Raw genomic sequence first — 25,859 nt, 5'->3', positions numbered from 1 at the left:
GCGGCGGAGCGCAGGTGCGCGGGCAGCTCCTGCGCTATCCTGCCGTGACCCCTCATGGTGGAAGCGGTCAGCGCCGCCCGCGCCTTCCTCCCCTCCCTCCTCCTCCTCCTCCTCCTCCTCCTCCTCCCTCCTCTACCCCCGCACCCCGCCGCGCGTCACGTGACCTGCGCCACACCCATAATGGCGGCCGGGCGCCGCCTCCCCTCCTCTCCCCGCCCTCACTCCCGGCGGGCGGTACGGTGGCCGGCACGGTTGCCAAGGCAACGGCGGCCAAGCGCGGGCGGCCTAGGCCTGGGCCTCGGCTGTGGTTGCCCTCCCGGGCCCTCCCCACGCCCTGGTGTTCTGGCACCTGCCCCAGCCCCAGCCCCAGCCACGGGCTGCCCCGGCTTTTGCCTCAAAGTTTACGGTAAAGTTTATAATATTTAAAGTTGACGGTAAAGTTTATTCGCGAAGGGTTGCGGGCGTGTGCGTTCCGTTGTGCAAACCGCCTGCCTCGTTCTCCTTTTGAAAAATAAACCTGGGACGTCGCCAGCGTTCAGAGCTGCAATTTTATGGGTGACAGGAGTAGAGGTGTACGGGAAGAACCGATCTGCTTCTCTAGCAAAACAAATTAACCGTTCTCCACTCGTTTAAGTACGTGGCATTAACAGTTTAACAGTAAACTGTTATAGCATCCACTGTTTGCAGTGCCCTTTGATGTAAAAATATAAAAGGATAATGGATTATGTGTGTCGTGAGGGGTTACATTCTTAATCTCCTTACCATCTTTTCACAGATACTGTCCAAGTGCTTACATAAGGATATCTTATTTAAATCAAAGTCTGGGCAGCCTACTATAACTGGTTTGTGTTGATTTTATTTTATATTATTTACTTTAATTTATTTTATTTATTTTATTTTATTTCTGTCAAAGCCAAAGTGTCGGGTGGTCTGCGGATGAATAAGGAGTGAAAGCAGGAAGCGGTTGTCACCACTCATCTGTCAGAATCCATTTAGTAGGTAGGTAACAGTCCTGTGTACTGAGAGGGCTCCATTTGAGAGAAGTTTTATTTAATGGTAAAAGCATTTCTGCGAGTGTTGAGCCCTTTCATGTTTATGCAGCTCTTCTCTGCCTGGAGGATGCTAAAGTAGTTTAATACTGCAATGTGTGTGCAGTTTTGACGGTAGCCATATGTGTTGAGCATTGTGATATGCAAAAGCTTTGTAGCATTTTGAGTGTGGGGCATATTTTATACCTGAGAAATCAACAAAGACTTTTGGGAATGAGAGGAGGGCAAGTGCTTTTGGTTTTGTGTTTTGGGGCAGATCAAACTGAATGTCATCCTCTGATTTTGAAGGCTTTTATGTATTTGTTATTTACTGAGTCCTAAACACAGCAGAGACTATGAAGCAAAAGTTACAATGCCAGATGTATCCGCTTTTAGGAATTAAAAGCCCTTAAAAGAGATGGGAAATATTAATGCTGTGGATTCTTGATTTATCATTGACAGAACTCTTAATTGTAGGTAGCAAAGAGAGATGTCCTTTAAAGAATAATTTAAAGGTGGTGAAGAGACTTGTCATTTCTTTATCCCTCACAATAAATGCTGTGTAAATGCTGTAGCTGTTGTTCTGGAAATTAGTATTCTTATTATATGGAAACTGAGTAATGCAAATCTGTTTGTGTTGATTGTCTCATTAAGTTAATAACGTAGATTTGGGTTAGGAGTGGAAAACTCTGACATCTATCTGGAGATTTTTTTGCTTATAGCCCTGTGAAAGCAGAAAATTTATAGGCTACCCCTAATTTTAGAATGCTTTTAATTAACTTTTTTCTTATTGTTTAGAAGGTAACATCCAGTTGCAGATAATGGCTCATCGATTTTCAAAAGAAGAACTAGATGAGCAGTTTGAAGAGTTTCTGAAAGAGGTATGTCTCAGAGCAAGGTCACATTCATTTTCTCCATTAAAACACAGAAGAAAAATTGAGTATGAAATAGAAGATGCAGCTGTGCTTCTGTCATATGATTCACGTAGCTGTTTTATGAGTGGGTCCTTGCAATGTCATAGCTCCCTTGCTAAACTGAATTCATACTACTCTACTGTACTGAAATCAAGAGAACAGTTTTGTGATTAAATATGATTATTTTGTCACTGCTAGGTTATTTCTTTAGAATAGAGCCAATGAGATCAAAACCCTCTGTATGTAGCTGCAAGGTACATTTGAAAGATGTCCTTATTTTTCCATGTAACGCCTAATTTCATCAAACTATATTTAAACACTCATTTTAATTGTAACAAAATTAAATATGTTGTAGTGATTGGAAAAAAATAATTTGAATCTTTTTTTTGCTCATCCTGCTTGATGTTTCTGCATGTAGGCAAAATCTTGCACATCTGTGGGTTATGACTTCAGCTAGCAATTATTGGACATGGTCAGAGTGTCATAATTTGGTGTACTTTTTCATTGGAATAAGCTTTGCAATTTCAGAGTTTGCTTTCTGGTATATCAGACACACTGTGGTAAGCCTAAGATAGAAATACCACACAAGTAAGGCCTTTACTGGATGCTACGACAGTATGTGTACAAGTGTAGCTAGCGATTGCAGAGAATTTTCTTGGGGTCTTTGCTGTAAGTAATGAATGCATAAAGTGTGTTTTTTGTACAGTGTAATTACTTGTGAGAAGTTTTATAGAAGCTAGCACCTAAACTTTCACTTTCTACTGTGTAGTGGAAAACTGTAGTAATAGGAGGCTTCTTTTTCATGGAGTTTTCAGCTTTTCCAAGTCCCTCTTTCTACGTTGAATATCATGCAGCTGCTTTTACAAACACAATATAGATGTTACTTAATTGAGCAATACAAAATTGAGAGAACAGGGAACTAATATGCTATCCGAATATTAAGATTCACAAAGATCTTGAAGGTAAATTTTGGCCTTTAATTTCATGATGTAACTGACTTTCTTGAATTCACTGGAGTTACTAATTGAAGTAAAAATAGCAAAGTAGGATTTGCATTTCTGTCAAAAATGCTTCTTCTATTGTTATGAAGGCAGTTGCTCTGGGGAGGATAAGAGATTTATTTTTTTTATTTATTTTGTGCATCTAACAAAAGCCTGTATATGACCATTTCTTGTATTTTATTCTTCATTTACATGTTCTTTTTACTCTTCAGTTATTGTCCATGTTGAGAACAGTTGAGTTAGAATAATTCAATACAGCTATTTTGTTGTGTTTTTTTCTAAGTGGCATTTGGCATCGTTCAGAGAAAGCAACTTTTAACAGCTCATATCTTAAACTTTTTTATCGTTTCAAACTAAAACTATTTTTAAGCAAGCTTAAACACTTTACACATATATACTGTCCATCCAGTCATTACAAGTATGTTTTATTTTATGTTTTGCTAGCTACAGACCCAAATAATGACATTATCTATGCTGTTACTTCATGTGCGTGCATCTTCCACTCTGTTCTTCCCTTTGCTATTGTTTTTTTCATAAAAAGCGGGCAGCCTTTTAGTGTTAGAAAGATGAGAAACTGATGTGCTCCATTGTTTGAAACACATGGCTGTGTAGGTGATGTTTGTGTTGAGAGTATTAAGCAGGAGGAAGGGGTTGGGAAAGTTTCTTAGTAGTTGGAGGAAGACTTGCTATTGTTTAAGCAAATGTTTTAGGAAAGAAAGGGAGCAGGATGTTTTCCCCTTTTAAGTAACTCTTGGTTGCACTTAGTGAAAGTACTTTTATTTGGGGAGGATTGTAGATTGTATGCATGTCTGAGATGAAAACAAAAAGTTAAAAGGAACATTGTGGATACAATTGGATGATGCAGATCTAGTGAATTAAACTAAATGTGAATGTGAATTAAACTAAAGAAATCCTTTGACATACTCAGTGAACTTCAGAAACTGTCAATGAAGTGGATTTTCTCGGCTTCTGTCATTACATAGAAGGGAACAAACATATAGTAACAATTACTGCATGCGGAATTGGCCGTTTAAGAATTCCTCTGCCTGATGATACTTACTCCAATCTACTTACTTGTAGATATGTAGACTACGGAGGCTGAAGAGAATTATGGATTCAACAAGCTGTTGTCATCCATAATTCTTCTCTTGTTCCTGTGTTGTCTATGTACCAGTGATCCTTCCCCTCGACTTCCACCAGCTTCAGTGTACTTCCCCTACTGTCAGTTTGATTTTCTTTAAGTATCACCTGTCATACTGGTATAGCTCGTGAGCTTTCTGAGTGTTGGCTGTGTAGTTCCCATGGGACATGCTATGCAAGTTCTTTCTTATACACAATGCTTCCATTATTTGCATTTTTTTGATGATATTTCAAGCAAAGCAATGTTAGAAAAAAGCTGTTATCTGCTTCTAGACTTCTAGGTTGTTTTTCGTTCTACATAATACTCATTTACAGCTGAGAAGGAAGACTGGAAAGGCTATGTCATCTTAATTAGCAAATCTGCAGAGTACCACAGAATAGTAATATTTCACACTAAACCACGTGAAATGTTTTGGAAAAGCATTTTTAATTTTTTATTAAAAGATCAAATATATTAAGGTATTATAATTTGGAGTAGTCTTATTTTCTTGAAAAAAGACTTCTTTCACAAAATAGTTAGGGCAGTTGTTCATGAAGGTGTTCTTGATCCAGTGCTGCATTTGCTTATCTACTTTCTTAAATTCCTTCTCTATAGGAGATGGTAAGCTGATTATGTGACATAGTGGTCCTAGGTCTTAAAAATGACTTTGCTTTTATTTAAATTGAGATTAAACAACTTTTTTTTTTTTTTTTTTTTTTGTGGTTATTGTCTCTGTAACTGAAAGGCTGAGAGGCTCTTTTGTAGGGGTTAGGAAGAATTTGGTACCACTTACTGGTACTGAAAATCCATTACCAGTCCAAAAAAATTTTTTTTTTCTTTTAGCAAACAAACAAGAAAAATCTAAGTTTCACTGTTGAGGCTGCTGACCTGTTGGAAAAACACTAGCATTTTTGTGTCAGTATTTCTTCTCCAGCTGCTGCAACTTTACTGTCTGCAGTTGACAAGATGGCTGGACATAGAAAGTTTCCAGAACTTGAGAGCAACATCTGGGAGTTTCAGTTTCTTTAGTTACAATGCTCTAAGGAGTATGAGCATCACTGAAGCACTCTGTTTGCAGAGTAGACGATGCTGTTAGTCATAAAAGAAACAGCAAGTGACAACAAAGCCTGCATCGAGCACCTGTCAGTACTTGCAACCAAACCTTTGGGGACAATGGCACTAGTACTTGGTAGAGACTAGTGTAAGGGAAGTTGTTATTTATAGGACATTTATTAAAAATGTAAGACACTTTTGCTCTATGTCGCTGAGCCAACATAAAGTAATTGTAGTACATCCTGTTGTCTAACAGTTCCATAACTTGCAAAAATTGTTTTTATTAAACTGCAAGACTTGGGGTACTTAAACTGTGACAGGCATTTAGTTTTTTAAGGTGCAATTGTAAACTCTGAAGACGTTATTGGTCAGAGATATTAGTAAGAATTATTTTTTTTTCTTAAATCGTGCTTTGGGATGATTGGTGTTTTATGAATGTTCCTGTTAGGCGCATATAAATTGAAGCGTTAGATATCAAGTAAAAGTAGCCTTTTATGGCAATGCTTTTTATACAATAGAAGTCAGGCAGTGGACTACAGAGGAACATTTTAATAAAACATCCTGTTGCACTTTACATATTAAGCATGCGTGATCCCGTTGCTTCCAGTATTCTGTTTGGACTGTCACGTTTTTTTATTTGTGACAAGTATAAAAGTGAAGCTTTTGAAATCTTCCTGTATGATGCATTCCATATGTGAATTCTTTGCATCCTATGTTTTATGGCTTTTGCTAACACTATTACTGTGTTCTGTAAGTCACTTTAGGACAATTGATTTAAAAAACTAAGGCTAAAAAAAAAAAAGAAAAAATAAAAAGGATAAAAATAAACAGTATGCCACACCCCTTAACCCTCTGCTTACTGAATTTAAGCACAGGGACTATGTAACACATAAGCTTGCAGTGCACTTTCTTGCTTCTTTGAGCCTCTTTGGTGGTGTTAGTGTAGGTAGAGAACATGTGATTCTGCCAAGGAAGGAGAAAGACTGGAAATGTCAGGTTTCCTGTGTAGTTCTTAAGTTATATTTCCTACATTAATATATTTCCTTGTTCAGTGTCTGGACAGCTATCTAAGTGGGGCTCAGATACTGCCATAAGCCACAGAGAGCTGTACTAAAAGAGATTTTCTTTAGCAACTTGTATTGCTTAAGAAAAGTGCTGTTGTCTTATGAAGGGTTTGTAGATCTTTTCCCATTACTATTTCATAACTAAATTCCTAGGATATTGTAGCCTTTTCTTCTCCACTGAATTAATCCATCAGTCAAATCAGTATAGATAACCAAAAAAAATATATATCAAAGCTTAATACGTGGAGTCGGATAGAAAGGGATTTGGTGTTTCTGTTCATTTCCATGAGTACAAAGTGAATTTCTGAATTCTGTTTTGCTGGGAGCTAGAAAGTTACTTGTGAAGGTTCACTTTTAGAATATTGATAATGTTTTTGTGTAAAAAGCCTGGCCAAGCAAAACAGTTTCTATGCTACTTTTTTCTTTTTCTTTAATCTTTAGGGATGTAGGCAGGATTTTGTCAGGTTGTTATATGTTGTAACTAATTGAAAAAGGAGCTGATGATACTGTTCTTTTGAACATAAACTCTACAAAGCAGTTAACTTTTAATACTTCAAATTCTGGCAGTGGTGTTACAATATAATCTCCAGTATTGCTCCACATGAATATAGTTATTGTCTGTTACTCATTCTTTTCATGCATATACAAAACAAAAACACCAAAAAAAAGCAGATGGGGGAGTAAAGACAGGCATCTGAACGCAGTTCAAGAACTGAGTGGCTAAATACAGTTAAACAATGTTACACAGTTAATGAGAAAAGTAAAAGCTGTCTTTAATCTTGTATATGATTTGATCCAGTCTCTTTCAGATGATTCACTTGGAAATTCAAAAAAAAAGTCAGCTATTCTTGAGACGTTGGACAGCCAAGGAAAAAAGAAACGAAGAAAAAGGATTCAGTGCCATGGTGGATAACTGAGGAAGATTCAGATGACGGTGGTAAATATGTTGTTCTGCAGTTTTTTGGCCACAGGGTGTCAGGCTAGTTCTTTCCCTTCACGCAGGCTTGATTTCAAATGATGTCATGCAACTCCAAGTACTTTAGAACATTACAATGCAAGTTTGCAAAGGATAAAACTCAAATGTAATTGTATTTTTTTAAGAGAGATCATATTCAAGCTGTAAGCAAGCTTTCTGCTGTTTTGTTTGTGGTTTTTTTTTTGTGTAGTTTTCAAGTTACTAAACTTGTAAAGAGTAAATACAAAGGTGAGGTGATTAGAAAATGTAAGTTATGAATTCTGCTGAAATATTTATAGGTATGTTTTGTAACCAACCTGTTCTTATACTGATGGTTTAACAACAGCGGCTGATTCAAAAACATCTGTTGTCAGTATTCTCAATATTTCCCTTGCCATAAAGCATGGCTCAAGGAGATAAGGGTCGTGATAACGCTGCTATTAGTTCACTGTTTGGTCATGTAGTTATGGAAGCAAATATATTTCTTGCAAGCTTTCCACCTCTAGACTAATATTCCTTCACTGTTTCCCTGTTTGGTAGCAAACCGTAGGAGTAGTTAGTTTCCACAGGGTGATTGTCTCTTGTTCTTTTAATAATCAGTGGCCTCTTCTTTTCAGGATTTGTGTAGCTTGTAACGGAGCTTAACAGAAAATCCCAGAAATCAGGTTTTCATATGATGAAGTTAAAATCAGAGACTACCAGCAATACTTTAAGAATAGCTCTGTCCTGTGAGTGTTATAGTTCAGGTCAAATCTTAGTCTGAAATTGTGCCATTTAGGCATAACCTTTAATGGATGTTGTCTGAACTTGTGATATGTCCTTGGCTTTTAAGATGTTGCTGGCGAACTCCAATGGATATGAGAAAACTCCTATCAGGCAGTGCAGCTGCCTGTTAGGTAGTTATGAGACATTGTGATTTCCTTACTGCTTTCCAAAAAAATCCTGACGAGCAGTGTGGGCATAGTACGAGAATTAAGCAGTTAGCATGACCTCATTTCTGTTTTTTTTTTTTTTTTTCAATGAAAATTTGCTTTAGAAGTTCGTTATTCTTCCATGATTTTTCTGAGATGCTTGAGTCAACCCATAAAGGGCTTTGATATTTCTCATGCTACTTCAACCAGAAATACTGGAATAGGTACCTAAAGGGCAGGCTAATTAGAACTTTTGGAGAACAGTTCTTATACAGGTTAAGTGCAAAGCAGAACCAGAAGTGATGTGATGGTGTCAAGTTGTTCCTGTCCAGACCAATTCAATGGCTTATATTTTTTAAGCTAAGAATATCTTTTCAGCCGTGCAGTTTAACTAGAGGAAAAGCTACGAGAACTGAAACGTGCTTGATCTTCAGTTTGTTGACATATGAAATACAAATAAATTTCTAGTAAACTTGTTAAGGTCCTGTATTGGGTTCAAGTGGCAAGGTGTGAGAGGCACCCAGCAGCTGCCTCATGTCAGATCAGGGCCAGCTCCAAAACAGACCTGCCTCTGGCCAGAGGTGAGCCAGGGAATTACACTGGTTGGGCCTCTGGGAGAGCAGATTTAAGAAAGGGGGGGAAAAAAAAAAAAAAAAAAAAAAAAAAAACGGCTGTGCAATAGCAGCTGGGAGAAAGGTGTGAGAAAGTGGGAGACAACCAGCCCTGCAGACCCCCAGGTGAGTGTAGCAGGAGGGCAGGAGGTGCTCCAGGCAGGCAGCAGCAGTTCCCCTGCAGCCTGTGCAGGGAGAGGCCCCTGGTGGAGCAGGCTGTCCCCCTGCAGCCCATGGGTCCCACATGGAGCAGATCTCCACGCTGCAGCCCCCCCATGGGTGGAGGAGCCCCCGGGGGAGCAGGTGGATGTGGCCTGGAGGAGGCTGCGGCCCATGGAGAGCCCCCGCAGGAGCAGGCCCCGGGCCGGAGCTGCAGCCCCTGGAGAGGAGCCCATGCAGGAGCAGGGGTCTGGGGGGAGCTGCCGCCCAGCCGTGGGGGCCCCGTGCTGGAGCAGTTTGCTCCTGGGGGATGGACCCCGTGGGACGGAGCCGTGTGGGAGCAGTGCTTGAGGAGCTGCTGCCTGTGGGCAGCCCCCGCAGGCTCAGTTTAGGATGGGCATCCCGGAGCAGGGGCAGAGAGTGACTGTGAAGGAGCGGCAGAGACAGTGTCAGGGACTGACTGCAGCCCTTGTTCACTTTTCCCCTGTGCTGCTCGGGGGCAGGAGGTAGAAGAGGGTGGATGGGGAGAAGGTGTTTTTAGTTTGTTTTTATTTTCTCACTGCTATAGCTTGTTAGTAGTAGGGAGATTAATATAATTTATTGCCTATGCTGAGTCTGTTTTGCCTGTGACATGATTGCTGAGTGATCTCCTTGTCCTTATCTCAACCCCTGAGCTTTTTCCATCATACTTCCTCCCACTTCTCCTTGGAGGAGGGGGAGTGAGAGTGGTTGTAGTGGAGCTTAGCTGCCCATCAGGGTAAAAGCATCATAGATACCTTAAAACAAACTTATCTTTTAATGTGAAAATATGTAGAAGGTAAGTCTATCCAGTTTTGCAAGCATGGAATCAATTTACCCACGAAAGAAGCGAGACTGTTCATATTCATACTCTTCCTGAGTTACTGATACGGTTCTAGAACGGCTCGTTTTTTTTTCCTTTCTCTGTCTCTTTGTGTTGCACGCTTCTGTGCTTCCATCAAATACAATTTTGCTAGGTCTAATATTCTTCAGTAGATGTGTGTTATGTATTATGTTGCTCAGGTGTATTAATAATGGATGAAGGTACAGCAGCATTGCAACGTAAGTTACTGCAAATGAGGAGAAGGTGATCTAGTTCTTAGCTTTTTGTAAGGTTGTTAAATGTGCCGTACGTAGCAGAATAATTGTCCTGCTGAAGAAATAGTAATATTGCTCTGTTGAAAACTATGGAAATTAAGCTGAGCTTAACTTTTGAGAAGTGTAAATTTAGCATTTTTCAAAACTTTGTGCAGATCCTTGTGAATTCTCATAAGCCTGAACCTCCATGTTGGTTTGCAGATAAGACTCTTATTAACAGGCTGTCAGGTAGTATAATTATTATTCTCAAAGTGGTTTGTTACCGTGATTTAACATTATGTAAATGTATGAATCTCACCTCCACCCCCAGTGCAGCATTACAAATACGTGAGCTAGCTCCGTATGAGTTGATGTGTTTGAGTGGCACCGTGGAGAGAGATTGTGATATTAATGAAGTGCAGAGTCTGGCTAATTAGCTTGAGCTATGCACCAAGGTGATAAACGGTTTCCAGTCTGGGGTTTTCATTTTGAGTTGCTTTTGTTTCTGTACCATGCTTTCCTGAAAGATGTAAGAGGGGTGACTGGAGGACTCCATATTTATGCATGTATTTATTGTCTGATTGTTTTTTCCAAGGCGTCTCATTGCCAAAGTGTTGGGAAATAGGTAGCAATTTGCACTAATGACCTCTTTTCACTTGGTTTTGTAGGCTAATGGTAAACAGTGTAAACTACTTCTGTTCTTTTGGCTAAGCATAGTAAAGTACATTTTAAAATAACTCTGCTTATTATTCTAGGCACGTTTGAACTCTGTTCTTCAGCTTTAAGATGAAATGCGTAAATTATGATTCAAGATACAGTCTTACATATTTGACAGGTTAAAGACATATCTCTAACTAATATAATGTCTACTTGTTTTTTGCCATTTAAATGATAAAGAGAAATTGGGTAATAATAACTCCTGTCCTGTCTTGCTTGCCTATCTGTTCTTGCTGTTTGTCTTACTTTTCAAGATTTTCAAACAAGATTTGTTAAAGTGAGAAAAGAGAAGAAAGGGATGGAAAGCCATGCTGAAGTAGTGGAAAACAGTGAAAAACAGATTCCACATTCAGATTCCCAGTCTGGTATTTGATTAAATATGTTTTGTTCAGTTTATTCAATATCAGCCTTACATTAGTAGTACATTTCCTGTAGAAAATCCTTTGTAGCAGTCCATTTGACCATAGTTTTCTCATAAAAGCAAGCTGCCACTTAATTTGTTTGTCATTTCCAGAAGAAACTAACAAGTGTGTGAACTTTTGCTTAATTGTTGTTACATCATTGATCACTGTACCTAGCAATGTAGGCAGACAGTATTGAATGTAAGCAAGTGGGGGAGGAAAATAACCTTGAAAGTCATAACAAAGATCAGTATAGTTAGTAAACAGAAAATATATTTTCTGTATTTCCTACTCAAGAAATATTAATATTCAGTGTTCTGTTTGTCAAAGCTGAAAAACTCCAGTCAGATAAGTATTATATTAATTTTATATTGATATTATTTTCCGTCTGCTGTGCATGCTGCCTCTGAAATGGAAACAGTGCAGTTGGTATCGTAATGACAAATTGGGTTATTTAATCTGCAGGTTTATTTTAGTCAATGTAATTTCAGATTCATCCGTTTATGTAAAGTAACTATTAGTGCTATCTGAGAAGAAACTCCAAAGAATAATTAAGAGCTATAATTGCTACTGTACTTTACACAAATGTGTTTCATAGAGCAACAATTAACTTGAGATATATATATATAGAGATAAATAGATAGATAGACTAGGTTAAATGTGGCATTGGTGTTGAATTCAAACAGATTCAATAATGTTTTGGAGAGCCATGACAAAGAAATATTTGGCAGTTGATCCTTTGTGACTACATAGTCTATAGATCATTTTCCTTAGAGTACGTTTCTAGAGTGTATGTCCTGTTTTCATAAGCCTCCTTTGCGCAAAATAGCTATAATGCATCTCGGTCTGGGTTATAAACAGTAAAATCGACTGTCTCAAATTAGGCTTAACATTTGAAATGCGAGCAACAGAAGTTTGACGGTTATGTCAAATTACTGTTTTAAAAGGCACAGGTGTTTGCATTATTTACAACTGAAGGTATGCTGTCACCATTTTTGGTGTTTCTATAGATGTGGGAGAATGAAGGTAGAGAAGTGATGCCTCATTAGTGGTCTTGGCCATCAGTCAGGGGAATAAAGGAACCATATATTGTATCAGGAAGGGTTTTAGAGCTTTTTCTTTTGACTTTAGCCTGCATCTGTCATATGTTTATCCATCTTTAGTCATCTTGCATATTTCTGAGTTCTACAAGCTTCTGGTCAGATCTCCCCATAGTCCTCCCATCTGTAGACAGGTCCTGGACACTTGACCAGGTCCCCTAGGCTGCCTTTGCTCTCTCATGTGTCAAGGTAAATTTGACCAATCTTTAACTAAGAATTGTCTCTGAATTAGCCAGTTTAGGATCACCCTACCACTCCTACAAAGCACATACACAAGCACATGTGCTTGATGGTTTGGACAAGTCTCATGCAGTGCATCTGTCTAGTCTAGGGTAATATAAAGAGTATAGTATGACTATCATCTAAGTCTCATGAGAGAGCACAGTTTTCAGCAGTGGTACTGTTATCTGAAACTTAATTAGTGGTAAAGTGAATAAGTGTTTGGTTTTATTGGCCACTAAGCAAGTCCTCACAGGGGTATAAACAGGCAATATGCAGTTCTTTTAACTACCAGTTATAGAAGCAGTAGTAATTCACATTTTACCTACCAATGTTTTTTCTTCTTTTCTTTGAACTGATCTAGATGCTTTCTTTCAAAACTTATTGTACAAAACATCTTTTATTGTTGAAGTAGTCTTGTTAGTTTTCTTTTTTTTTTTCTTTTTTTTTTTTTTTCAGGTAATATATATTTTGAGCTCCTAGAACATTGTATTTGAATGCAAGATATATGTGGAGTAAGAACTAACTAGTAATTTGTCTTTTAAAAATGAAAGAGGACAAAAAATATTTTTAGTTTCAAAATTCATACGTACTAACTTATTAGTTTTTATTTATTTATAGCTGCAAAATTTTAGATAATTCAACAAGAAAATGAATTACATTACTTTTTCAGAATTGGCAATCTGAATACTCACACCTTATTTTTCTCTTTATCCCCTGTCCATTGTATATTAAAACTCGTAAATGTTTGTGTACACCTAAAAGTAGTTCCCCCTAAACCTTCTTCCAGTGCATCTCGGAGCAAGGCTTTGTCTAAATTCAAAATGCTGGAAAAATTTCATAAGGACAAGAAAGATTCATATTTAAACAAAGAAGAAGAAAGCGTCGCTTCTGACAGTCCAGACAATTTGGAGGGTAACAAAATTACTGTATTTTACATGATATCAAAAAGAAAATTGCTCAATTCTGTAAGTCATGGCCATATTACAAATAACAGAAGTAAGTGTTTGTCATCATATCTAGGTTTGAGCCCTGCGTATTTTTGTTCTTAAGGTTGAATTTTGTTCTTTAAGGTTTTCTGCAGCTGTGATAAAATATTTTTCTAAGTGAAATTCAGGTTCTTACTTTAATTTATTGTAAGGGGCAGTATACCTCGTATCATGAGTCTTGCAAAATACTGCAAGAATCAACAGTGCAAGGCTATGGGTAGTAAAATGAAACTGCTGCTCAAGAAATCATTTTCACAAGAAATAAAAGTGCCCTGCCATCACCCTTGCAAGTCCCTCAGAAATCAGTAGGACTATTCAAACTGTCAGAAAACACAGTGAAAATGTAAACTTTGAAAACCATCCAAGTTGATGTTTTTTTTTGTTTTTTTTTGTTTTTTTCCAAGTTCAATAGGCTTCTCAGAGTTCAGATTGTGTAGGGCTACTAGATGTTCTTGCCTTCAGTAGCAACACTAGTATCCCCTTGTAATCTGGTGCACATATCTGGGAATTGGGAGTGGCTGAGTTATAAACCTCAGTGGCTGTAAAACAGTATTTGATTTTCAGATTATAGTTGGAAAGTGCTTTTTGAAAAGCTCAGGTCTAGTTTGAACTGGAAAATTACTTGAATATATCAGTTTACAAAAAACTCATGAAAACTTCAAGAGCAAAGTCTGTCAGTTTATTGAGCTTGAGATAATTAAAATAAAATTAAGGAAAATTTTTTTTAGTATTTTCTTTCATTAGAAGTTGAGATTACAGCTAATCTAAAGCTGTGCAAAAAATTTGTGATCCAGCTGAAAGCAGACTCCTATTTGCTGTCTTGATAGCTAGAACAAAGTGCCCATCAGGGTAAATCACTTTAAATTACTGCATTTAGCTATCAGGGAAATGGACTGTTCATGTTTTTCTGTACAGCACAATGAGTTTTTCACTTTGTAGTTTTCAATGTAGTAGCAAATAGGTTTTGTTTAGTAGTAACTGTACAGAGGTGGAGCTAGTCTCCAACATCTATTTGTAGCATGCAAAGTAAGTCAGAGCTCTGTATCAGAGAGGAAACCAAAGTTAGGTACAGGATTGGAAGTAATTTGCAAGATGTAAAATCACATGTATTAGCTTCCCAATAAAACATGTAAGGGGACTTTGTCATTGCAACTCAAGGAAAAATACTGTACTACTACTTAACAAGAAGGCTCTTAAAATTAGAACGCATGTGCTAAGGATCTGGAAGGCCCTTCCACCTTAGGGAAGGAAAAGGTGTTCAGACTTCTTTTTCCGCTCTTTTTCTCCCCTCTTTGTCTCACTCTGGTGTATTTTCATTATTGAAGAGAGGGGGTCCTCCATTGTCACAATATAGGCAAGTATGGCATTTCTTTAAAGGAACTTGGACTTGTATATTACAAGGACGTATTAACAGCCTAGTGCTGACGTGCTTGAACAGCACATGGGAGACAGGTTTTGCGTTCTCAATGTGCAGGGTTGTTGAGGTATGCATCTCCTGCAATCCCCTGCCGGCAGGAAATGAAGTTTTGTCAGTGTCTTCGCCCCTTCTGGTATGTTCAGTACAAGCACACAGCTACAACCTAAACATCCTTTGGCCAGACAGAATAATTTCTGAGTTTATTTTACTGACTGGAGATTCATGTTGGAAAAGACAGACGTGGTAACAATCCAAGCCTAAAAGTGGGATGTTATAAGGGGAGGCAGAAGGGACTTAGTACAGCTTATTTAAGTAATAATTTACTGTAATATTTGGCTTTTAGTTTTCAGTAAGGAAGTAGGTACAGCAGCGTTCTGTTTGAGAGCAGAATTCGCACATAAAGTTAGTGCAGTGATGTTGAATCCTTGCAACAATTAAGTTACAGTAAGGAGAGAAACTGCCTATTGCAGTTGCAAAAACACAGAATGGAAGAACTATGTGTTTGTCAACGACCTCCAAGTTTGGTTACTTTTTTTTTTTCCCCCAAAGCGCTTAATTTGCAACAAATGAAATGTAGCTGTTAAGCCAATGTCTACAAATTTTAGAAGTCTGGTGCTTTCTCCAGGATAGTTAATCAAACATAATTAATAGACTTTCAACAAAGAAGTGCTAATTTCTCTGTTCTTTTAACAACAACAACAACAACAAAATAGTTAATTGTTCTCCAACTGTTCTTCATGAGTAGTGTTGCAGGAAGTCGATAGCAGTTGTTACATACTGAGGCTTGGGCACAAATGTGTAGAATGGGAAGAAAATGTGTATAATAGGCCAGTTAACTCTAATTAAACAAGGTTTATATATCATAACAGAAACAGAAGTTAGAAGAACACAATTTGTAAGACTGTAGATCTTTGCAGTTGCAACAAGATCAAAAAAAAAAAAAAAAAAGGTGGTTCTGGAACACAACTGAAGTGTCATACAAACAGCTTCTAGGTGATAGTAATATTGCAACTTCCTTCCTAGGAATGCTTGTATCAAGTGGAAGCATTGTCAAGATACAGAACACTTTGCAGCTGATGGGAGGAACTGATGAGAATATGCACGCAGAAAAGATGCCTCTTCAGACGAGTAATGGGAACGCTGTCTCCTTAAGCAGAGACAGCCTGGAGACAAACGGTGAGAACTGAGAGTGCAACCACTTCATGAAGTTATCCAGATCTAAACTTAAATTATTATTACAAAATTTCCTCTAATTTATTGCAAGCTGGGATTCCTCGCTTGTCAGCTGAAGCTTAAGGATTGAAAGATCCTTATATTAATTTGTGATAATTTGATGCTGTTAATATTTTATGTCTGTCTACGGTTGTGGTTGACTGTTATGACTATTATGTGTAGTCATAGAGTGCCAACACAATTAGTTTGTTCTGTTTTCTCAAATTTAGATTCAGTGGTAGCTTCTGGGCCTAACCAAAGTATCACAGGAGTTGGATTGGATACCCTGGAAGAACAAGAAGAAAAAGAGATCTTTTTTGCCAAACTCGAACAGGAAGCTTCATCAACTATTGATTATTCAAGATTAAATAAAGAGCTGGATTCCAATGATTCCATAATACTAGCACCGTTTGTTCGGTAATTTAGAGGGAAGAAAAGTTGCAGACTATACTAGTGGGCACATATGACCTGGGCATCTGAATACCACATTTGGGTATCTGTGAGACAAGATCCTCTGTGTTTTTCTGGGTGTGGGTGGGTTTTGTTTTTGTTGTTGGTTTACTTTTTTTTTTTTTTTTAAGACAAAGACAAGTGGGTTTAATAAATAAAGAAGTAATCTAAGAGCGTGGCTTGGTGATGACTGAGCATAGCTACACCATGTTTGTACTACGCAATAGTTATAAGTTGATTTAATGTTCTTAATTGTAAGGTGTAACTAAATGAAAAGAGTTAACAATTGATAATAACTAGGTAGTAGACCAAAAAATATCCTGTGTCCCCTGGGATGAATATGGAAGAAAGATAGACTAGGGAAATTCATTTGTAATCAGTAACGTGAAAACAAGTATCTGTGAGAATAATGGAAGAATGGGCAGTTCAGTCTGCGTTCATTACAAATGTTAAGTGTAAACATCCAATGTGAAAACAGATGGAGAGAGTTCTGGAGAGTTTTAAATGAACAAAAAGTACTGGGAAAGGGGAAAGAGATGTTTATTTTTGTTTTGTTAATGCGGAATGTAAAGGTCAGAACAGCAAGCAAACCTGATGATAAATTTTTGTATAAGAATCTGGTGTAGATGTTGGAGGAAATGCAGAAAGGAGGTGATTTTAAGAGTTAGACTGAGAATTTGAAGTACAGAGATATACAATATGATGGAAATGAATATGATAAACATACATATTTATTTTAATAACTACTGACATTTACATACCTTTCTTACCTATGATTTGATATGATGGAGAAATTCAGGTTTCTGGTACTTCTTACAATAAATGTGAATTTTTATGATTTAAAAAATATATTTATTTACTCTCCAAGAAGAGACAGTAAAATTTTCATTTTGTTTCTCAGAAATGAAGAAAGTAAAAAAGGAGAAGAGGAAGCTGCACATGAAGAGAAATCTGGTAATACTATCCAAGCTGTTAAGCTGTTCATTTGAAGATTTTTTTTTTTTTTTAAACAGTACGTATGCTATGAATTGCAACAACCTCATTAAGCAATAACAGAAATAAATTTGTGGATTAATACGCCTGTTCAAATGCAAAGACTTCATAGCAGGGCATCAGAGGATGTCTTGTGCTTTTTATTTTGAGTTGGATTTTTAATCTATTGTGACCAAAATGTATGAGAGAGGAGGAAAGAAAAAAAAAATGAAAGAAAAAGGAAGAGAAAAAAAGGGGAAAAGAACTCTGCCTATCAAAAACTGATAAAACAACAACAACAAAACCCGACCCTGATCTTGAAATACCTCTTAACATTTGAGTTACTCCAGTGTTTCAAGTGTCATTTTCAGTATTTTTGTTCTATCTTTTCCTGCCTGAGCTTCATCTCTGTAATTTGCAGTATTACTCTTACCTGATCTTTTTTTTCCTGAATTTCCATGCTATACTCCTTCCATACTTGTCTTTCATTATTTGTATTTCATTTGCCTTCTTTATTTCACTCTTCATTCCTAATATATGATAAAGATTTAGCTGAAGTTTTGAGCAATACTGAACTTGAATTTCCCAAGTATAAAGAGACCATATTTGTAAATCACAGGAAATCTCTTCAGAAATATGATTGATCAATAGATCGCAGGAGATCATGGTAGGTGTTGTAGAAATACTATAGCAACTTTGTAGCTTTGCATCATTTCACCCTAAAGTGAGAGAAAAGGATTGAATAAAAATGGTCAATTCAAGTAGGCCACGAGGTGAAAGAGTTAATTTACATCTGTCATACAACAAACTTCATTTGTACTTGGAGATACTATGTGTGAGTTTTACTGTAGTTTTTGTACTACACTTAGTATCAAAAACTTTCTGTTTTTGTGGAACAAGTAATAATGGCAGTAGCTGTTCCTAGCTGAGAAATTGGGACAGAGGAAATAGCTTTTCCTATGCTGCTTTATCGTTCCTGAATATTGCATTTGTCTGATGTCTATTTTACTCTTCAGGCAGCTACAGTGAAGATTTTGAAGAAGAAATGGATGCTAATCCTGGCTTTAAAACTGAAGCAAATCAGGTAAATCAAAATATGATGTCAGGAGTGTAAGTACTTGCGACAAATATAACTTAGCAAATGTTTATATTCTTTTCATGAACTGTAAAATCTCTGCAATGTGTAACTAAATATTGAATATACTAAACCCTTGTATTATATGTACTGTCTGAAAGAATATAATGATCCTAGGACTATATTGTTTTATTGAGGATATGCACTTCCCTGTGATGTATCACTAAACACTAAGCTCTTCACAGGGTTGCCTGCCTATTCCTCCTTTGAATTAAGAACTGTGGAAGAGTGCAGAAATCATGAGCTTTGCTTAAAGCCTCAGCCTCAGGACGGATAGTGATTAATTTCTCCCTTGGAGCTATTAAAGTGGTGTCTATGCTAGCAAGTGACACAGACCAAAAGAAGCAGATTTGTATGGAGAAACCGTTTGGACAGAGAAAGCAAAATCTACACAGCTTTGGGAATATTGCTATCAACCTGCTTTGTCAGGTCTTTTGAAGTGGAGGGTGTGTGGCTGGACCACACCGGCTGCATTCCTGGAGCATGCCTTTTGGTCTCAATTTTTGTGAAAGGAGTCTATAGAGCACTGTGTTCATCTATAGTAGAGAATTTGTAGTACTTTTTAAGTTTATTGGAGTAATATTTCTAAGAAATGTTTGAAAAGAACAAATAGAATGGAACTGTAATATACTTACTGCTACATTATTTTATATTCTGAAATTACAGTAGAAGACAACCAGAAAGGTGTAAATATCTTATTTCATTTATGCAGAGTATAATGTATATTATATTACTATATATATTATTATTATACTGCATATTATACTACTATACTACTATATATAGTAGTTCCCAGTCACTTACAAGAGAATTTTTAGAAGTGTTGAAAGAGGAGAGCTTTAGAAAAGTGCACATGCTTGGAACACTAAGAACTGCTTTAGTTCTTAGGTTTTGGTCCAGCTTTTAAAGTTTGTCTAGACTTTTTTTCATGAAATTCAAAAAGTAATATTTTTATTTGTTTATTCTTCACAGGAACCAAACACTGGCATGCTGGCTAAAGGTAAAATACAAAATTTCATCAGTAGAAGAATATTAAATGTACCTTTATGATCCTTTATGATAATTTTTCATCTGATTGTATTACTTTTTTTTTTTTTTTTTTTTTTACTTAATTTGGTTGTATTCTACTGGAAGTCTGTTAGACTGAAATGATTAAAAATAAATCTATGTTAGCACTTCAAAGTAATTACTAATTTAATTTTTTATTTTACTAGACAGTATTTTTGATGGTTATATTTAGAGTTGCTAATATTAATGACATTATAATAATCCATATGTCTGCTTTTTTGGCACGTTTAGAGCATCAGGATAAGCTTTGGTGTACTCCTAATTCCGGCGTAGATGGACTATGAATAAGAGAACTGTGTTTTCTTTAACGCTTATCTTCTTGGTTTTAGTTGTATTACTTGATTCACAAGATTCAACTACAGAACTTCAAAAGGCTGTTGAAACATCAGATGTAGCACTAGGTGAACATTATCTGCCTCAAGAAGTTAGTGGAATGGAAATGAAAGAAACAGGTAAAGCTTTTATTTATTTTAAGCAAACGGATGGTTCTGGAGTCTTCATTTGTTCTTAAGTTGTCAGTGAACATGAAGCCCTTGGCTTTTATTAATGTATCTTGAGAGGAGAAGGAATTATCTCAGTAAAAAAGGTGTCTTTTTAGCATAAACACAACTTTTTACCCTTGGTTACTGTAAAGTTGGTTTTGACATTGCGGCCTGATTTAAATACAATCTCTCCTAGTTATATGTGATAGCTAAAATTCTGCTTTGGCAGTGTTCAACAACAAAATACACTGTTGTACTAAGCTCTGTAAGAGATTGTACCCTGCTGATAACCAGAGTATGGCTCTGAGGGCATCTATTAAAATTGTTTCACATATACTGTTAGCTTTAGTAATGAGACAATAGTGGAGGTAGGGCTGGGAAAGGTATGCAAACTGTAGATAAGGCTATTTAGCTCATACTAATTAACTTGGCAACTGTTTATTTTTGTAGCCGAAATGAGACATTTATTTTTTCAGTACTTGAAAACACTGTTCTCACCTGATAATAGTCCAAGCTTGTAACTGAAACATGGGTTGTGGTGATATGCTTCCCTCGCAGAAAGTCCTGTAGTGTCTCTTAAGAGCTTTTATTTTTCACAGGCACTTCCTATGGACAAACTAGCAGTGACATCGAAGCATTACACCAAGCATATCATCACATTGATCAGTCTTTGGAAGACACTGATGAGCAAAAAATACGTGATTCTGCAATGGCAATCTCAAAGTGCTTATTGGAAAGTGTTTCACAAAATAATGATATCTATTCAAAAAACGTGTCAACCACTGAGTCAGGTAAATACCTTAAAGGGGAAGGCGTGTGTTGTACAAGCATGTAAGTGAACTAGTAATATCTTTAATATTCAATTAATGAAATATTTTTAAATGTTGTCCTTTTTACAAATACATTTTCTATTCTTTTTAAAATATTTTTATTACTTTGCACCAATCAGACCTACCCACTGTGGAAGAATTAATGAGACCTATTAAAGGAGATTCGTATAATGCCAGAGGATTTGATTTGGAACCTGAAAGGTATTTATTTCAGAATGTGTTCTAAGAATTGTAATAACAAATCCATTAACTATTTCTGAAAATCAGCTTACAAATGACTCATCTGTCTTTTTCACTTTTTTCACTAAGACTGAAATTTTACAGCTTTGCATTGGCATTATGGCATATTGCTGTGAATTGTACCATGGTTATAGTTAGTTGGTTTAGACCAGGTTGCCCAGACTTTAAGTGATAAGCAGCAACATTTGCCATGTCATTTGGATGAGTCTTCCTCATGCTGACAACTACTATAAATAGAATCTCTGCTTTTTGGGACTTCTGCACAGGTCCTGAAGCTGTCAGAAATAGGTTTTGCTTAACAAATTAGTTTGAGGAGCTTAACACTTTGCAGAAATTATCATTTGTGATTTTATTAACACTGACTGCATGCTTGTGGGTGTTTGTCTTATAGCCCAGTTTGGTGCCTCCACAAAAGCAGTTACTGCCAGGAAATATCTCTTGTTTCACAGTGTGGGAGTCAATCTTCAGCCTTAACTTTTTTTTTTTTTTTTTTTAATAACTAAATCAGCAAGATTGTTCTTATAAAGAACCTAGTGACTCTTTCAAGTTCAAGCAGTCTTTACAGATGCTATATAAAGAAAAAATGTCCCACTTTTTCCAGAGTCACAGAAAGGTAAAGGGCAAAAATCTTATTATATCGTGACTTTATTTCTTTTTCTTGTAGCCCTGTGAAACAGACAGGCAGCACAGGAAATGAACTTGTCAATCGCTTGCCCTTTAATGAGCACCAGAATAATACAGTTTGGGAGACAAACTTAATTGAAAAATCTAACAAAGACGAGAGCATCTTTCTGCAGATGGGTGCAAATAAAAGTAACCTTCAGAGGGTGACTGAACAAGAAATTCATACCAGTGAAGTTCAGCCTGATGTACTAAATGAAAAGATTGTAGAAGACTGTCTGCTTTCACGAGGCAACAGAACTAACCAGGTAAGTAGTGTCAAAAAGATTTTTATTACGTGCAAATACATTCAAAATGTGTATGTCTTTAGACTGCCTGTTATTTGATTATTCTCCGATGTCTAGAAACTAAGAGTGTTGCTGTTTTTCTGAAACATTAAACCTTCATGTTCTGATTGCTGTTGTTAGAAGGATCCACATCCATTAGACTTTGGGACTGGTAGGACAGGAAGAATCTTAGCCCAATACATTCAAGGCTGTTGCAGTTCCATATCCCTACCTCAAGCTAGTAGTGAGTTTGAGCATGTATTCCCATTGAGGGAATGTATGTGAACAACTGGAGAGTGCTCTTACAGAGTGGATAGTTAGAAATACAGCTAATTAAGAGCATAGATTAGGCTGATCAAATGTAGGGCATTTAATCAGACTAGCATGGTGACCAGCAAACCAGTCAGCTTCTCTAATCTTGTTTTCTATTTCCCACACTTGTTTCTACCTAATCTGTATGAATCCTTCCCTTCACCTAATTTGTCATAACAAGATTTAGACAATCTCCAAATTCTGTCATCCCTGAATCCCCTAAATTAACCCCACTCTTGCCTTTATGCAATCACTCCTTCAGTCTGCAAGGCACTGAGGAGGGAGGTTGTTTAGTTGATTCATTCTGGTGGGCTTCCCACAGGGCCAGTAAGCTAATCTTTCCCATTTCCTGTTCCTGGGAGTCATGTGCTCTGTTTTTAATGATGAGGTTTAGGAGATTTCTCTGCCTGCCTCTGTTTCGCTTCCTTACTTGGTTTCTTTGTTCACTGTGATTTAGCCTTTAGTCAAATAACCTGACAGCTACATGTTTAGGTAAGCTAAAGATCCTGTAATATAATACAACTTCCCAGAACAATGAAACAGAACCAGTGCAAATACTTGTTTTATATAAACTTATGAAGTAGGAAAGCATAATAAATTCTGCAGGATGTCGTGCTATTCACTTGGCTAAAATTAAATCTTAAAATTAATTCCCTTGTGTTTTTTTTCTTCCCCTCCCATTCAAGTAGTCTTATTGTTGTTTAATTCTTGTTGCTGATTCTATGGTTTTCTAGTAGCAAAAGTTGCCTTCAGATCACACTGAACCCTAAAACCCATTTTAAATAAATATGCTTTGTCATAGGCTATTCAGTCTCATTCCACGAAGAATGAAAGATCAGAGTCAATGACAACTAAGCAAATGTTGTACAAGAATAACAGAAGTGCAGCACCTTTACATAAAAAGAAGTCTTTGTATGGTCCTCAAGGAGTGGTTAGAAGTTCTGGGTATGGGAAATCCACTTCACACTCAAAACAGTCTTTTACAGCTACTGAAAGGAAAATGCCAAGAGAAACTTTCAAGAAAAACACTGTGAAAGCCAGAAGTCCTTCAGACAGAGCCAAATCTAAAGGTAATTCTGTCTTAAGAGGTCTGAATTTTACTTTTAAGAGCCAGAGCACTTTGCTGTTCATGCTTCACATCCTCTTTCTTCCCTAGCTCTGCCCTCCCCCCCCAGAAGAAGTTAACATTTCAAAATGGTGTAGAAGAAACCAAAACTAAATGCATTAAATGTGATTAAGTACTGATGGTTTTTTTCTATATTTTTCTGTATATAGATCACCACTTTATTTAGGATTTAGCTATTGTTCACCAGTAAGTCCAAAACAACCCAAAGTCCAAAACAGGTGCTGTTCAAAAATGAGTCTCTGTACATTACATTTTTAATTACAGTAAATGCAAAGATTTGATAATAGACTAGCTTCTGCACATGATACTGAATTTATATTCTCGGCTTCTTTTTTCATCTTTGTTTTTCTAGAAAACAAAACACTAAAATAAATAAATGAATGTCCTCTTTCCTGTTCATGTCTCCTGTTGTAGCACTAAGGAAAGGATAATACCTATGTAGTCTTGTAAACGCCGAGCTGCAAGTAGAGGAATTTTATTTTTTTTTTTTTTTATGACTGACCTCTTGCTGGAAGGATTTTCTGAGATAATTCAACTGGCCATCTTTTGCCAGACCACATTTGCAGTCTCAGAGGCATGGAAAGATAACTTTCTGGATGCCAAGGTTTTAGCACACTTCTACCACGTAATGCTTTTGAAAACCCTGCCAGTAGTGTTGGGAAAACCAGCTGAGGATTAAATTGCCTGCCTTAAGGAGATGCTTCAGTGGCAGCTGTCAGACTAAGGAACCTTGTTCCTTAGAGCATTGCTGTAGAGCTGGAGATGGTGCAAGTGTACAAACAGACAGAGGTGATAGAAGTGAAAGACAAGTCCTAAGAAAATGAGGACACTAGCCTCACTCAGGCATGCTTTTCTCTCTTTGTCTAAACAATTCTCCCACAGCAATTTCACATGTGTTCAGAAGTTGCTTTCAATAGAAAGAAAGCATTCTACCTCTGTATCTAGGAAGAGAAGGCATTGAAGCAAACAGTTCCCTAATCATCAGTGCACCTTTGTGAGAGGAGAGTGTGGAAAAACTGTAAAAAGTATTAAATTTGGAAAATTATAATTGCCTGTTTGTTTTTAGGTGTGATATTCCTAAGGAGCTCTTAGCTTAAATCATTAAAGGTAGAAATGAAGTGGCAATTGTAGTTAGTGCTTGTATTTCAGAAGACTAAGTTGTGCATAGTTCCATGTATGGTAGTTACTTTCTAGGGGGAGCTTCATTTTTTTTTTTTTTTTTTTTTACTTTGTGGTCAGGTTGCTACTTGATGCAATAAATAAATATTGCATTTCTGTGTGTGCTACCTGCACTCCAAATTTTGAAAATCACTGTGTCTTACCTTCACCGTAGCTTTGAATACATTTTATTTCTCTATATATGTTTTATTGTTTTTATTGTTTTATATGTTTATTTCTGTAATATGTTTTATTTCTGTATGCACAAATAATTGGTCCCTTCTCGAGCAGAGAACTGAGATGAATCTTGTTTCATAAAGGATTTATTATCCAGCTATTTATCCTAGTTGATCTTGTGTTGTTTTTTTTTGTTTGTTTGTTTTTTACCTTAAGTACAGAACCGATGCCTGCTATGTTTTCTGTAGTGTCTCATTGCTCTGAAGTTTCTATATTTAATTCAAAGTACAGGTTGTAGAACGCTTCAGTTGCATGCTTACGGGCTGGATCACATGAATAGATTTTTTTTTTTTTTTTTCAAGGACTTCAAGTTCTAAATTTTAATTTTGTTCTGTTTTCCTTTCTGCCTGATGAAGAAGTCTTATTTGCTACAAGGGTAATAAGATCTGCAACAAATGAACCAGTTTCTAAGGAGGATATTAACAAGGTTATGTCTGGACAATCAGTTGTTCATAACGTTGGGCACCAGGCTCTGGATTCTTCCAAACAACATCAGCATGTAAGTAGTAATTAGTGATGCTCCTAATTATAGCATGTACAGCTTGGTTTGCAAACCTATTTTTAATATTATTTTTTTAATATTATTTTTAATAATATTCACAAGATATTGAATAAATAATTTAATTTAGTCAAATGCTTGGTTTTGCTTTTAAAATCTGTAAGTATTCTGCTAAGGATCTTCAACAGTGCTTCTATTTGTTTTTCCACCCGAGTTACACTGTATATTTAGTATTATCTTTTGACTTCTCTAAGATGACTGAATTTGTAGTATCATGATGGATTTTCCTTCTTCCTTATAAACTGTATAAAAATGTATTTACTGAATGCCTAAATCATTACTGCTTTTCAAAAAAAATGTATAATGGAATAAATCCAGTGGGTGTGTAGTGGCTCTCATATGAAAGGTGTTTGCTTCTAGTTGTTCTTTTTTTTTCC

The 25,859-nt window shown here is 36.7% G+C and overlaps 1 protein-coding gene across 1 annotated transcript in view; it reads left to right on the top strand.

Moving 5' to 3' along the window:
• Positions 1 to 312: 312 nt before the first annotated feature.
• The window catches only part of CEP162 (centrosomal protein 162), a 41,340-nt gene continuing 15,793 nt past the window's right edge, over positions 313 to 25,859 (top strand). Inside the window, 16 exon segments of the mRNA XM_032185047.1 lie at positions 313 to 406; positions 914 to 999; positions 1,827 to 1,909; positions 6,980 to 7,031; positions 7,034 to 7,117; positions 15,778 to 15,930; positions 16,197 to 16,383; positions 17,318 to 17,370; positions 18,405 to 18,472; positions 19,496 to 19,523; positions 19,921 to 20,043; positions 20,673 to 20,864; positions 21,023 to 21,104; positions 21,808 to 22,072; positions 23,205 to 23,472; positions 25,280 to 25,422. Coding sequence (XP_032040938.1) covers positions 1,850 to 1,909; positions 6,980 to 7,031; positions 7,034 to 7,117; positions 15,778 to 15,930; positions 16,197 to 16,383; positions 17,318 to 17,370; positions 18,405 to 18,472; positions 19,496 to 19,523; positions 19,921 to 20,043; positions 20,673 to 20,864; positions 21,023 to 21,104; positions 21,808 to 22,072; positions 23,205 to 23,472; positions 25,280 to 25,422 — 1,758 coding nt within the window. The 5' untranslated portion in view covers positions 313 to 406; positions 914 to 999; positions 1,827 to 1,849.

Source organism: Aythya fuligula, chromosome 3 (assembly GCF_009819795.1).
Source record: "Aythya fuligula isolate bAytFul2 chromosome 3, bAytFul2.pri, whole genome shotgun sequence".
Lineage (NCBI taxonomy): Eukaryota > Metazoa > Chordata > Aves > Anseriformes > Anatidae > Aythya > Aythya fuligula.
Note: the sequence above shows the minus strand (reverse complement) of the source record. Positions and strands in the feature narration are given on the sequence as shown.